The sequence below is a fragment of the Bufo gargarizans genome, chromosome 4 (assembly GCF_014858855.1).
Source record: "Bufo gargarizans isolate SCDJY-AF-19 chromosome 4, ASM1485885v1, whole genome shotgun sequence".
Taxonomy (NCBI): Eukaryota; Metazoa; Chordata; class Amphibia; order Anura; family Bufonidae; genus Bufo; species Bufo gargarizans.
Window position 1 is genome coordinate 388,185,233 of NC_058083.1, and position 16,101 is coordinate 388,201,333.

The following is a 16,101-nucleotide window of genomic DNA, read 5'->3' on the forward strand; positions in this document are numbered from 1 at the left end:
GGGGAGGGAATGAGAGGAACGTAGGGCTGGAGAAGCCTCTCTCTTACCACAGCCGTCTTCACCCTCGGTCCGTTCCAGCAGGGTCGCCCCTTCAGCTACTGGCACCGTAGTGGCAGGACGCTGGAAGAGGGACTTGGGCGTGCGGGCGACCCTTGCGCTGGCGGGATGCAGGGGAGCTGGGCTGCCCTGGTCCACCTTGCCTTCTGTGGGGGAGGCAGCAGTGCGGATGACCGGCACTGGCGCAGCTCGACCCCGGGAGAAACAGAGAGGTCTAGTGCGTCTCTGTTGTCCCTGATGATCTGAAGAAAAAGACAAAAGCAAAAATCAAAACTAAAAACCAAACAGGAGAAAAACAGCCCTGCAGTAGCAGGGAGTGTCTTGCCTCCTTGGACACTAAGCAAAAAACTGGCAGTCTCTCTCTCCAGGCTGAGGGTATAGCTGTGGAGGGGCTTAACAGTTCTCACTTAGTGTCACGCCTCCTATGGAGATGAGCTATACACAAGGTCTTCTGTGTCCCCCAAGGAAATTGGGCGAGAAAGCTTTTTTTTTTTTTTTACTTGAAACCAACTTTTCTCACTTTTTATATTTGTCCCACTGTGGGACTTCACGTTTTCAGGGTTTGATCCCTATTTCAATTCAGTACAATACAGCGACAGTTGCCTAGGAGACCCAGTCCCCAGGCTGGATCTCCTGGGCTTCCATAGCTGGCAGGCTCCAAAGCCTGTGGAAGGCATCAGGGCTGCCATGGCAACCATTGGCCTCCTGCCAACGCAGCGTGTGGGGCCGATTGAGTCAGAGGGAGCCCCCTCCCTCTGTAAACCGCACGTGCCGCGGTCAGCAGCATGTAAAAGGGTTAATCCGCCGGAATCACCACATACAGCCGGGCCCGTGATGATCATATCACATACATGCACGTGGGAATGCGGTAAGGAACCTTCGAGGTCAACCACACAGTGTGGCCTCACAAAGTGGAGTCCCAATGAAGGAACCTACCATAATGTGCTGTGCACACAATGTGAATATGCTGGACTCTTATGACAACATGTCACATGTACAGATCATAAAACATATTTAAAACGTTTTCCTTACCACTGTTGCAGCACTAACCTTGGATTGTAGACCCTCCAATGTTTCTTGCCTTCCAACTGAACCACAAAGGCCTCAATGTCATCATAATGTGGTGCAAACCCCTGAGTACCAGGAGGGGTGAGGTATCTGTGAAAAAAAGCCAAGTATCAAGGAGTTTAGCAAGAAAAATCAAACTTAAAATCAGAATTATATGTAATCAAATATATGAATAATATATGAATGACTATGAGCAATACCTCTAGTTATTATTATTTGGTTACACTAACGCAACATGATAAATTTAGTTACGCAGGGCACCAATCACATGGAACCTGGCTTTTTAATATTGATGAAGGGAGGAAATACATAAAAATAAAACTTTCTTTTTTTTTTTTTTTATCTAGAAAAGTAGATATTCACTTAAAAGTGCCCCATACCAGTAAATAGAAAAATAAGTTGCCTAATTCTGTTTTATTTCCATATTGAATTTAATAAAAATTTGTTAAAAAAAAAAATATATATATATATATATATATATATATATATATATATATATATATATATATATATATATATATATATATATATATATATATATATATATATAGTATTTTTCTTATGAAGATAACCCTGTCCATATGGTCTATTAGGGCATATGGGAGCCACACAGGAGTTGGTCCTGATTTGGGACTTTCCTTCTATGAGCCGGTACAGAGCAGAGGTGGGAATAACCAGAGTAAGCTCCAGGTGGAGGTAGGCGGAATCACAAACATCCGAGTCGGCTGTACTTCGTTGTTTCTCTGACTCCCATAGCTATAAATGTGTCCTACACAAATAGCACTATATGGTTTCTAAAACCCCTGAGCTGTTTGCATAGCACCCATTCATTATGGAAGTTATCAAAACAGAGGAGCAAAGCCAGCTCAGATGTTTCCGTAACTCTGGCCACCCCACCCCAGTGCTTATACAGGGTATATGAAAAACTGAGATAGGAATACCCCAGTAGGGATGATCCACATGCTGGCAGGCTCAAGCAGTTCACGTATTAAAGGGGTTGTCTCACTTTAACAAATGGCATTTTTCATATAGACAAAAACCATACAAGGCACTTACTAATGTATTATGATCTTCCATATTGCCTCCTTTCAGCAGCAGTGGCCATGCTTGCACACTATAGAAAAAAGCACCTATGCGCCCTCCAACAGTCCCGCCCACCAGAAAGATCAGTACCATTGACTACAGTGTGCAAGCACGACCACAGCTGCTGGATTGTAGGGTGGTCATAACCCCTGGATATGAGCAGTGTATAATGTGATGAAAATATGAATCAGGCCAGCAAAGGAATCAATATGGACAATCACAATACACTATTAAGTGCCTTGTAATAACTTTGTCTATATGATGAATGCCATATGCTGAATACCACATTTTCACTGTAGAGCAGGGATAAGCAACCTTCGGCACTCCAGCTGTTGCAAAACTACAACTCCCATCATGCTCCTTTTACTTCTGTGGGAGTTCAGAGAACAGCCAAGCAAGTGTGCATGATGGGAGATGTAGTTTCACAACATCTGGAGAGCCGGAGGTTGCCGATCCCTGCTGTAGAGTCTTCTAAAGGAGAGATGCTTGGCCGGTCATAGCCTCTGCTGCAAAATCAGCTGTTTATCAGGAGTGCCAAGACTCTGATCCACAGCAATTAGCTGATCCTTGTGGAGGCAATAAACAGAATGGTCTGTATCATCAGAAACAATCCTTTCACCCAGCAACCAAATCAGAATATAAAAGCGTACAGAATGATATAGACTTCACTGGATTTTAAAGGTAACGTGCACAGTGCATAGCTGAGGCTAGTTCCACACTAGCGCTTTTGTATCCGGCAGGATCTCTCTGCATTCCCAGAAGCTACCGCGTTGCCTTCTGGCCCCATTAACTATAATGAGGACCTGGTGGAGATCCGGCTGCACACAGTTGTGTCAATGTCCCAATATTTATGGACCTAATTCTAACATTTTTGGCTCTATACACCACCACAATGGATTTGAAATGAAACGAACAAGATGTGCTTTAACTGCAGACTGTCCGCTTTAATTTGAGGGCACTTACATCCAAATCAGGTGAATGGTGCAGGGATTACAGCAATTTGCATATGTGCCTCCCAATTTTTAAGGGACCAAAAGTAATGGGACAAAATAATCATGAATCAAACTTTCACTTTTTAATACTTGGTTGCAAATCCTTTGCAGTCAATTACAGCCTGAAGTCTGGAACGCCTAGACGCAGGGTTTCATCCCTGGTGATGCTCTACCAGGCCTCTACTGCAACTGTCTTCAGTTTCTGCTTGTTCTTGGGGCATTTGCCCTTCAGTTTTGTCTTCAGCAAGTGAAATGCATGCTCAATCGGATTCAGGTCAGGTGATTGACTTGGCCATTGCATAACACTCCACTTCTTTCCCTCAAAAAACTCTTTGGTTGCTTTTGCAGTATGCTTCGGGTCATTGTCCATCTGCACTGTGAAGCGCCGTCCAATGAGTTCTGAAGCATTTGGCTGAATAGGAGCAGATAATATTGCCCGAAACACTTCAGAATTCATCCTGCTGCTTTTGTCAGCAGGCAAATCATCAATAAATACAAGAGAACCAGTTCTATTGTCAGCCATACATGCCCACGCCATGACACTACCACCACCATGCTTTACTGATGAGGTGGTATGTTTAGGATCATGAGCAGTTCCTTTCCTTCTCCATATTCTTCTCTTCCCATCACTGTGGTACAAGTTGATCTTGGTCTCATCTGTCCATAGGATGTTGTTCCAGAACTGTGAAGGCTTTTTTAGATGTCGTTTGGCAAACTCTAATCTGGCCTTCCTGTTTTTGCGGCTCACCAATGGTTTACAACTTGTGGTGAACCCTCTGTATTCACTCTGGTGAAGTATTCTCTTGATTGTTGACTTTGACACACGTACACCTACCTCCTGGAGAGAGTTCTTGATCTGGCCAACTGTTGTGAAGGGTGTTTTCTTCACCAGGGAAAGAACTCTTCGGTCATCCACCACAGTTGTTTTCCATGGTCTTCCGGGTCTTTTGGTGTTGCTGAGCTCACCGGTGCATTCCTTCTTTTTAAGGATGTTCCAAACAGTTGTTTTGGCCACGCCTAATGTTTTTGCCATCTCTCTGATGGGTTTGTTTTGTTTTTTCAGCCCAATGATGGCTTGCTTCACTGATCGTGACATCTCTGAGTCTCATTTTGAGAGTTGACAGCAACAGATTCCAAATGCAAATAGCACACTTGAAATGAACTCTGGACCTTTTATCTGCTCATTGTAATTGGGATAATGAGGGAATAACACACACCTGGCCATGGAACAGCTGAGAAGCCAATTGTCCCATTACTTTTAGTCCCTTAACAAGTGGGAGGCACATAAGCAAACTGTTGCAATTCCTACACCGTTCACCTAATTTGGATGTAAATACCCTCAAATTAAAGCTGACAGTCTGCAGTTAAAGCACATCTTGTTAGTTTCATTTCAAATCCATTGTGGTGGTGTATAGAGCCAAAAATTTTACAATTGTGTCGATGCCCCAATATCTATGGACCTGACTATGCCGAGAATCGGCCAGATGAAAAGTCCTGCGAGCAGTGGTTTTCGTCCGGACGATTTTCAGAATGCTTGCCGGGATGCGGCCAGAACTCCACCGGTCCCCATTATAGTTAATTGGGCCAGCGGGTATCGGGTAGTGTCCGGCAATGCCGGATCCAGGTATCTCCAGCAGGCTGCTCCCTGCCGGAGATGTATGACTATAGTGTAAAACTAGCCTGAGAGAAAAGCAGCATACATACGTGTTTGCCCCAACCATGCTACCAAAAAGTTCCTGTAGCATAGACAAGACATTCCACACGGTGGAGCAGAAGCTTTGTGGATTCAGTAACCTCAGCGAACATCCATTCTGCAAATACAAGGAAAAGCACAGATTACAGTTACATAGCAGCCAGCTTTTATTACAGCTGAAAATTTCTATGAGAAAGGGGGTCATATTCACTAAAGTTTACAAACATGTTTGAAAATGTCTGAGAAGATATTACTGCATCATTATCGTGTTAGCAGAATAACATGACCGACAGTGCAGCAACACCCAAAACAGCTGCTAGTATATGTATAGTGTTCTGGTGTAAAGACTGATGGAATTGATGAATAAACCCTCCCCAATAGGATACTGATGGCCTATCCTAAGAACAGCTCATCAATATTGCACTCTCAGAAAACATCTAAGTGCATATTTATTTAACAGGTTCTTTATTTACCGTGTAGTAGTCCCATACGACCAAGGGTAACGCTCTGCCAGGAGGATTGTGCGTCTCTCGCACCCCTTCAGTGTAACTGGTAACATCCAAGTTAACCCCAAATTGCACATTATCCTAGATTTTAAAAAGGTAAAATATGTCAAATGAGCATTATACAGTCAAAGCCATCAAGCTCATTTTTTTTTTTTATTTCGATGTGCAAGTCACAAAGCTTTTTAGGGATGACAACTTCCCCAAAACAAGTTTAGGATCAGCCGCCACGATCAGTAGACAATATAGATGTCATCACTGGAGATTCTGGACACCTAGAAGCCATATAAGCTACAAGCCTTCCACATTTCAAGCTCATTTTTAATTATTAAAAATAAAAAATACTTATGTAGGCTTCCCTTCTCGCCAACCACCTGAGTGAGGTGCCTTACAGTCATTTACGCAATGAGTTATTGGGTGGTGTTAGAAATGTACTAGCCACCAACAGAAAATTACTGTATTTTTCACCCTATAGGACACACTAATGGGGTAAAGACTAATGAGCACTTCCATTATGGAAGTGCTCATTAGCACCGGAGCTCAGAAAAGCGGTGGATGCTGCACTCCCCGGGCTCTGTACCGCTTCCTGGTCCTCTGCAGTCGGCTGTGCTGTGAGCTCATGCTGTATGGGTCAGGTTACAGCACAGCGCGCGACAGGAAGAAGACAGCTGGATCCTAGGAGTGGCTGCGTCCGTGGCAGATGTAAGTACATTTATTTTATTTTATTTGCTCTAAGGCTGTGATGGCTAACCTCCGCCACTCCAGCTGTGGTCAAACTACGACTACCAAGATGCACACTTGCTTGGCTGTTCTCAGAACTCCACAGAAATGAATGGAGCATGCTGGGAGTCGTAGTTTCACCATAGCTGGAGTGCCGGAGGTTAGCCATCACTGCTCTATGGCATGGGGAGGGGTGCCTCATGTCATCTAAGGTCTGAATGGGGGGGGGGGGGGGGGGGGTCTTATTTATATTGGGGCTCTTATGTGAGGTCTGATTGGGGGTCATTCACATTGGGGTCTGAGCGGAGGTCTGATTGTGGGGCTGATCTGAGATTTTATTGGGGTCTGATCTGGGATCTAAAAATTTTTTTTAGGATTCTCCTCCTGTAAAACCTAGGTGCGTCTTATGGGCAGGTATTCGTACAATAAAATAAAAAAGCCAGAACAGTGATAAAATATGCATTACATACAGTAATAGGCCACCACATACAACATAAAAAGAAGGCTTTTAAAACATAATGTCTTCGTGACAAAAGGAGATAGAACAGCCTGATAGCTTAATATGCCTTATCTGTCAGAATCTGCTGTGCCACAATGAATCCATGGTAGGGCACATCTCACAATGCCGTCTGCATTCTCCAGTCTAGTCAAATATTCAAACCAAACACTAATTCTGTATGTTAGCGGGGTTTCTATAACACCATGATCAAAGGACATTGAATACTGAGAAAATTACAGGAAAATACCTTATGGTTGTTGACTATGCGCCTCATGGGGTACAAAACCCCATAGTGACTGCTACACATGCAATACCATTCCTTTTGTCTGTCATGCAGTTGTGCTTCAGCCATAAGGATTTTTGTTACATGGCTCAGCCATAACATTAAAGCCTCAACTCTGACCAGTCAAGGCGAGGACTCCATAAGACTACTGACTGTGTCCTGTGGTCTCTGGCTCCAGGACATTAGCAGCAGATCCTTTAGGCCCCATGCACACGGCCGTGTTTCACAGCCGTGTGCGGGCCGTGGAACCGCGGCCTGGATCCCTCCTGAGAGCAGGAGCGCACGGCGTCACTGGTTGCTATGACGCCGTGCGCTCCCTGCTGCCGGCACAGTACAGTAATACACTGGTATAGATCATACCAGTGTATTACTGCATAGCGGCGGCAGCAGGGAGCGCACGGCGTCATAGCAACCAGTGACGCCGTGCGCTCCTGCTCTCAGGAGGGATCCAGGCCGCGGTTCAACGGCCCGCACACGGCTGTGAAACACGGCCGTGTGCATGGGGCCTTAGGTTGGGAGGAGGGACTTAAATTTTCAGACTTTTCAGCCAGAGACACTTGATCTGATTGATATCTGGGAATTTGGAGGAGTCAACATCTTAAACTCTTTGTCATGTTTCTCATACCATTCCTGAACCATTTTAGAATAAAGCCACTGCCATTAGGAAATACTGCTGGCATGAAGGAATGTACTTGGTCTACGGCAATGCTTAGTTAGGTGGAACGTATCAAACTCACATAAATGCCAAAACCCATGGTTTTCCAGCAAAACATTTCCCAGATCATCATGTCTCACCAGCTTGCCTTCTTTCCCATAGGGCTTTCTGGTGCCCTCTCTTCCCCAGCTTAGTGCCACTACCGCACCTGGCAGTCCACATTATCAGAGAAACCAATTCAATAGATCAGGCCACCTTCTTCCATTGCTGCACGGTCCAGTTCTAATGCTCACATGTTCACTGTAGGTGCTTTCGGTGGTGGACATGGGGCTCTGATCGGAGGCTACACAGCCTCAAATGCAGGAAGCTGTGATGCCCTGTGTGTTCTGACTCCTTTCTATGATAGCAAGCAGTAACTTTTTCAGAGATTTTTCCTACAGTAGCTCTTCTGTGGGATTGGAGCATGCAGACTAGCCTTCGTGTCACTTGCATCAATGAGCCTTGGGCATCCATGACCTAGTCACAGGGTGCCCTTCCTCTGCCTACTCTTGGTAGGTATTAACCACTGCATACCTGGAACACCCTTGCAAGATCTGCCATTTTGGAGATGCCCTGACCCAGGTATTTAGCCATCAGAAAGTCACTCAGATCCATAGACTTGCTCAATTATTTTGCTTCAAACTCATCCACTGCAAGAACTGACAGTTCTTTTGCTGCCTAGTATATCCCATCCCCTGAAAGGTGCCACATATGGATAGGGGGTAAGTTGCGTTATTTGGACAACCCCTTTAATATATCTGACAATGGTAGCTGTAAGGCTAGAATCACACAAGAAGATTGTGTCAGTCTTTGATCCAAGGCCACAAATAGATCCGAAAACAAGGAAACAAAAGGAAAGTCTGAAACGTTGCATTTCTTTTGAAGGCACTTTGTCTGTCTGCCATGGGGCGGGGATGCAAAGTGGAACATAAAAGGGGGGAAGGGGATGCTTATTCACATCAAGGTGGGTGCTTCTGGCAATCTGTGGGCATTATAGTGTGTATGAATAGTCTACGGCAGGGATGGCCCAACCCGCAGCCCTCCAGCTGTTGCAAATATACAACTCCCATTAATCTGTACTGTAAAAAACCATTTCCCGAACTCTGGTTCAGTTCCAAGGTACCACTCGGAACCGAATCAGAGTTCAGGAAATAGTTTTTTACAGTACAAATTAATGTAAGAAGTTATGTGAAGTCTCGCGAGACTTCACGAGGTAATAACTTCGGCTCATCGGAGCCAATACATTCTAATACTGTACGGAGCTCCTGCTGTACAGTATTGGAACAAAGTTTTATGCACATCGACTTTGAATGTTTCACCTGAATTCGATTCACTCATCCCTAGCCCTGATAGCTGTAGGCTGTCCAGGCATTCTGTGAGTTGTAGTTTTGCAACAGCTGGAGGGCCACAGGTTGAGCATCCCTAGTCTACAGCATGCCCATCACATTGCATCTGCTGTAATATCATTGTGGTGGAGTGGAAAAAAAGTCTGAAGACATCTTGCTTTGAGTATGGGGCTCTCAAATGACTCTTCAGTAGCCTCCTGTAAGGAGGATCCAACCTACAGACTTTAACACTAACTGTCCATACAACTAAGGGCTCATTCAGACGGCCGTATGCTGTCCGCAAAAACGCGGATCAGTTTTTTTGCGGATTAGATGCTGTCCTGTTCACTTCTATGGGGCTCTTTTCTTCCATTGCATGGCTCAGCAAAAAAATTAAACATGTCCTAGACTTCTCCGTGAAGATCAGGACATGGCCCTATTGAAGTCTATGGATCAGCAAAAAAACATAATGCAATCCGTTTTTTTTGTGGACATGCTGACCTGTCGGCGATAAAACGGATCCGCATTTTTGCGGACGGCATACGGCCGTCTAAATGAGCCCTAAAAATGTGGATTTCGCAGATCAGAGGGCACTCACTTCTCGGAGAATCCGGTCAAACTCTGAAGTGGAAAAGAATCCATCGTAGTATTTGCTGTTGTGACGCTTAATCAAAGCAGGCTTATTCTCCCAAATACATCTGTAAGAAAAGAAAATACCAGAAAAAGGGAACATACAGTACAGAAAAAGCCGCCACACAGGAAGTAATCCAATATAGGAAAAAAGATCCGGCCATCAGCACATTGACAACCAGATATGGTGGAATGACTACATTTATGGCCATCTAAAGAGGCCTAGAAGTGCCAGGCTCATTTGTCTACATCACGAAGGCCAAACATGAAGCCCAACATCTGAACCCCTCTAACTGTCACAGCGTTTTCACAATGCACTGACATTTTTGTGTTTTCATCCCTAGAGCCATAACATTATTATTCTGTTAGAGTAGCTATATGAAGACTTGTCTGTTATATTGATTTATGATGCTATGTAACCCTTATAGTTCTGGAATGTACTGGATAACACTGGCAGCATTATGCCAGTGTTATCCAATACATTCCAGAACTGTAAGGGTTACATTTCCTGAAACAAATGGAGGAGCGCGTAGACATACACGACCTACCGGAAGAAGTCATCTGGTTTCACAGGAGAAATAAGCCATTCAAACATGGCTTTAGCTCTCGCCTTACTGTTCTGGATTTTTCCTAAGTCCTGCAGCACAGAGTTTAGCGGAGGTCCCACATGCCGCCTGCTGCTGCCCTCTGTGCCCTGGAACAAGGTGACAACAAGGATTGATGTTAGAAAACACAAAGTACATGGAAATTCTCTCCTGAATGGACATAGTCTATAATCTCACACACATTAGTGTCTCGCTCTACAGGTCCTTCTAAAAAAATTTGCATATTGTGATAAAGTTCATTATTTTCTGTAATGTACTGATTAACATTAGACTTTCATATATTTTTGATTCATTACACACAACTGAAGTAGTTCAAGCCTTTTATTGTTTCAATATTGATGATTTTGGCATACAGCTCATGAAAACCCAAAATTCCTATCTAAAAAAAATTTGCATATTTCATCCGACCAATAAAAGAAAAGTGTTTTTAATACAAAAAAAGTCAACCTTCAAATAATTATGTTCAGTTATGCACTCAATACTTGGTGTAACGGACTGTTTCAGCAGACAAGGGGTTAAAATCTGTTTAGGCGATATGCCCCTTTCTGAGAGACAGGCTACTGCAGAACACCAAACTCCCGAACTGGATACAAAATAGCACTCCAAACTGAAACCTCGCGAATAGCTGCTAGCAGACGAACAGGAAAAAGCATACAATCAGCTTACACTCCTGACAATCAGTCTCTAACAGCATACAGGGAATCCCCCCAATAACGAGACAAGGCTCCGTGTTGAGGGTCAAGCAGTGGTCTGTGAGTTAAAATGGCCGCTATCTATTGTTCTCACCATGTGCTTCATCCATTGTTCTCACCATGGGAATAGTAAAATTCAAGCAAGTAAGGCATATGATGCAATCCAGGGACAGAGGGCTCAGTACCAAGTGCCTTAAGACCCAATAACTTAAGGGACCATAATCCCAGGGCAGGAGGCTGGCAAACAGCCCCCTCCAAAACACCGTGGCGAGGTTGGTTTCACCACACTTGGTCGGGAATCCTTTTGCAGAAATGACTGCTTCAATGCGGCGTGGCATAGAGGCAATCAGCCTGTGGCACTGCTGAGGTGTTATGGAGGCCCAGGATGCTTCGATAGCGGCCTTAAGCTCATCCAGAGTGTTGGGTCTTGCGTCTCTCAACTTTCTCTTCCCAATATCCCACAGATTCTCTATGGGGTTAGGTCAGGAGAGTTGGCAGGCCAATTGAGCACAGTAATACCATGGTCAGTAAACCATTTACCAGTGGTTTTGGCACTGTGAGCAGGTGCCAGGTCGTGCTGAAAAATGAAATCTTCATCTCCATAAAGCTTTTCAGCAGATGGAAGCATGAAGTGCTCCAAAATCTCCTGATAGCTAGCTGCATTGACCCTGCCCTTGATAAAACACAGTGGACCAACACCAGCAGCTGACATGGCACCCCAGACCATCACTGACTGTGGGTACTTGACACTGGACTTCATGCATTTTGGCATTTCCCTCTCCCCAGTCTTCCTCCAGACTCTGGCACCTTGATTTCCGAATGACATGCAAAATTTGCTTTCATCCGAAAAAATTACTTTGGACCACTGAGCAACAGTCCAGTGCTGCTTCTCTGTAGCCCAGGTCAGGCGCTCCTGCTGCTGTTTCTGGTTCAAAAGTGGCTTGACCTGGGGAATGCGGCACCTGTACCCCATTTCCTGCACACGCCTGTACACGGTGGCTCTGGATGTTTCTACTCCAGACTCAGTCCACTGCTTCTGCAGGTCCCCCAAGGTCTGGAATCGGTCCTTCTCCACAATCTTCCTCAGGGTCCGGTCACAGCGTTCTCTGCCACACTTTTTCCTTCCCACAGACTTCCCACTGAGGTGCCTTGATACAACACTCTGGGAACAGCCTATTCGTTCAGAAATTTATTTCTGTGTCTTACCCTCTTGCTTGAGGGTGTCAATGATGGCCTTCCGGACAGCAGTCAGGTCGGCAGTCTTACCCATGATTGCGGTTTTGAGTAATGAACCAGGCTGGGAGTTTTTAAAAGCCTCAGGAATCTTTTGCAGGTGTTTAGAGTTAATTAGTTGATTCAGATGATTAGGTTAATAGCTCGTTTAGAGAACCTTTTCATGATATGCCATTTGGGGTTTTCATGAGCTGTATGCCAAAATCATCAATATTAAAACAACAAAAGGCTTGAACTACTTCAGTTGTGTGTAATGAATCTAAAATATATGAAAGTCTAATGTTTATCAGTACGTTACAGAAAATAATGAACTTTATCACAATGCTATTTTTTTGAGAAGGACCTGTATATCAGGGGTAGGCAACCTCCGGCACTCCAGCTCCCAGCATGCATACTTCTCAAGACTCTCATAAAAATGAATGGAGCATGCTGGGAATTGTAGTTTCACAACAGCTGACCTCTGCTCTATATCCTTTTCCCTGTTAAAGGGAATCTGTTAGCTCCCAAACTAGAGTAAGGGGCGCATAGTGTAGGTGGAGTAGAGTCCGGTTATGTGATTTTTATCTGCATACTAACGCTGCGCTCCGACAAACCAGCAGCACTGAGAGGAGTCCTCTCTATTATGAGCCCAGCATCAGAAAGCAAGTGACTAGGACGATAAAAATGACATAACCGGACTCAGCGTCACTTACACTATACACAGCATACTCTGGTTTGGGGCTATTTTGGAACCTACAGATTCCCTTTAATAAGATGGTGAAGTGTCTTTCTTCTGCTTTTCTCCACTCCTTTTAGATTGATGGGCTATCCTCAGGATAGGCCATCAATATCTGCTCAGCAGGGGTCCGACACCCCGCACCCCCACTGATCAGGAGAAGTTCAGCGCTGAAACGACACAACTACGTCCACTGGATGGAGTGCTGGTCCCATTGCCGTATGATGGGGGCTATCACCTTGAGTCGCTGAGGTGGCACTTCTTTCCCGTTGGTGATCTTGCTTGCTGCTTTGCCCCCTTTAGTTGAGCTCTTTTTCTTGTTTGAGGAAATAAGTGGTTGTAATGTGCAGGAGCCATCTCCTTCTTGAGCTTCAGATTTTCTTAATAATGCCTTACTCCTTGGCTTCTTTTTCTTTTTCAACACCTTTTGTGAAGACTTTGAGATTCCGCCCTGGTTGTTCTTCTCCAAACCCAACTTGAATAAAAACGAGACATCAGAGTAAGTGGAAAGTCTACATAGTTACGTCACATGCCACAGAAATGGATTCACTCACAAACTGTACCTGACATGGACCCAGAGATCTCCACATTAATTTACTAGATTTTATTCAGGCTCCCTGAATCTGTTCCAACTTCTAATAGTAAATATGGCTGCTGGTAGTTAAAGGATGAACTGAGCATGTGCGACCTCCTCAGTGATGTTACAGTACGTCGAGGTGCAGCTCTTGGTCACACGCTCTGGGTCCAGCATATCATGGGTAATACATGTTTTGTTGTTACATTTCTTTTTATATATCTCTATTACCATCTGCACTTGGCACACTTTCCTCTGTCTGTATTGTACAGTTCAATGGCTATGTGCATATCTAATGCATCCATCCCAGGTTTTTGGGTGGGCTAGTTTGCCTTGTGCTATTTGTACATTTTTTCATTTATCTTTCTGTGCATGCAACATACATACCAGTACATGTTCCTTAGAGTGAACCTACAGTTCCTACAATTTTCATGCTGATGTATACCTAGGGCTGTGGCATCTTCTTCCCTGCCTGTTGGGTGTTTGGGAGAGAGGTTGTATCTGACCTCCTTACATGAAGTCTCCCCCCCCTCCTGTACACTTGTGCCTTTTGTTTCATATATTGTTTGTTATGTGATCATGTCTTAATAAATTACATATATTTTATATGTGTGTCTCCCACTTTTCTTTGGGGTTATTGGTTCTGTTCTTGGGTTGGCCGCAGGTTGAGCATGCCTGCTTTAAGGTATTGAGATCCGGCAGCAGAATTAACAACGCAAGTGTGAAAGTAGCCTTAATAAAGAAACCAACTTCAAGAAATGCCACCCACACGTCTAATACACTGCGCCCTGGCATGTGTGCCATAGTTATAAAGCCCAGCAGATGCCCTTCTAAGGCCTCGTTCGCATCCGTGGAGAATCCATCTGTGTTTTATCCTTGTTTCGTCCATATTCCACAGACACTGCTCACCTGAAAATTAAACTTCCAAAGCAACTCCTACCAATGATCCGTGATACACTGACAGAACATGGATGCCATTTGTGTTGCGTCAGTGTTTTTTCACAGACCCATAGACTTTAATGGGCCGGTTTGGGCTGCATCACTGACCAAAGTAGTGCAAGTCTCAGATTTTTTTCACTGACTCATGTTCAAAAAATAAATAAAAAAAACCAAACACTAATGCATGAACAAACCATTAAAATCAATGGGTACGTGTGCTGTCCGTGGAAACTGACTAGCACACATCTGTAAAAAACAGAATTTTGCGAACGCAGCGTGTGCTACAGAGACATGCGCTACTTTGTGCCATGAAGTGGATCAAACAAGCCCTTTGAAGTCTGTGGGTCCATGAAAAACTACTGACAGAACACAGACACTCTGTAAATTAAAGGGATATTCCAGTTGTTGATAGAGGATAAGTATCAGATTGGTGGGGGTCCTACTGCTGGGACCCCCACCGATCACGAGAACGGGGGCCCCATAGGCCCTCTGAAATGGACATGTGCGTTGGCCGCTCCATTCAGCTCTATGGGAGAAAAGAATGGAGCGGCCGCACGCTTTCCTGACCGGCCGCTCCGTTTACTTCAGGGTAAGCAGTGTCCGTGGAATACGGACGGCATCCAAACATGGATTCTTCCCAGACAAAACACGGACGTCAAACAGAAACAGAAATGCGAACAAGGCCTTAAATAAGTCTGCACCTATGCGTTTCTGAGGGTCTGTCACCAAGGAACCCAATAACCCTAATTTGTAAGTCATAACCATATCGCAGAGCACCAATAAGGCTAGGTCTACACGACGACATTTGTCGCGCGACATTTTGTTGCACTAATGTCGCGCGACAATTTTTATAATGGCAGTCTATGGTGTCGCACTGCAACATGCGACATGCTGCGACTGCGACGCGACAGTCGCAGAAAATCCATTCGAGATGGATTTTCTGCGTCTGTCGCGTCGCAGTCGCAGCATGTCGCATGTTGCAGTGCGATACTATAGACTGCCATTATAAAAATTGTCGTGCAACATTAGTGCAACAAAATGTTGCGCAACAAAATGTCGTCGTGTAGACCTAGCCTAATTCTACAGGTCATTGGCATTAAAATCTGCAAATATTCTCCATTAACTTAACCCTTTAACCTCCTAGGCCAAGCCCATTACTTCCAGCATGTTACACACAGTCAAGGCAAAGCTATGAGTGAGAAAAAAAAATCCAAATGGACTCTCGTTCGCGACACTTATTGTCGCACTTTGCGTGCTTCCAAACTTCTGCTGTTCTCCTTGGCACAAGATGTAACATGTAGTCCCACCACATCCGAGAGCATGATCTAAACGCTCCAGTCACGGCAACCAGCAGTGTATGACAGACCTGAGCGCGGTGTAACTCACCTGCGGCTTCGGCTCCTGCTTTACCTGCTGAAATACAGCGAATGCTGACACACGTGGGGGAGCCATAGCCACCATCTACAGATGTCTAGTAAGGGAGAAGTCACGTACGAAGCAGCTTCAGTTGCCAGTATTACGGCCTGACGTCGCCGGACGTCTTAAAGAACACGGGTAAAGTAAGAGACGTTTGGAAAGTGCTCCATCTGGTGGCGAGTAGTGCCATAGCAAGCGCGTGCACGCCACATGGTGCTCTTTTTATATAGTTCTTGTTACTTTTTCCACTCTTAATTTATGATGAATTTATGATTATGTTTGTTGAACACATGGCTTAATTGTTTTAAAGAATATCTATCTATATACAGCTGACAAAACTTTACTTGGGGCCATGATAACCTACTCTTCCCCACTCCCTT

The 16,101-nt window shown here is 44.7% G+C and overlaps 1 protein-coding gene across 1 annotated transcript in view; it reads right to left on the reverse strand.

The window, feature by feature from the left end:
• The window catches only part of RIOX1 (ribosomal oxygenase 1), a 35,539-nt gene extending 19,726 nt beyond the window's left edge, over window positions 1–15,813 (reverse strand). Inside the window, exons 1-7 of the mRNA XM_044289862.1 lie at window positions 15,692–15,813; window positions 13,031–13,267; window positions 10,096–10,241; window positions 9,516–9,615; window positions 5,367–5,480; window positions 4,905–5,011; window positions 1,108–1,215 (exon numbers count right to left, since the gene is read on the reverse strand). Of these exons, the coding sequence (XP_044145797.1) occupies window positions 1,108–1,215; window positions 4,905–5,011; window positions 5,367–5,480; window positions 9,516–9,615; window positions 10,096–10,241; window positions 13,031–13,267; window positions 15,692–15,766 (887 nt within the window). The 5' untranslated portion in view covers window positions 15,767–15,813. The remainder of the gene's footprint in view (window positions 1–1,107; window positions 1,216–4,904; window positions 5,012–5,366; window positions 5,481–9,515; window positions 9,616–10,095; window positions 10,242–13,030; window positions 13,268–15,691) is intronic.
• Window positions 15,814–16,101: the final 288 nt, after the last annotated feature.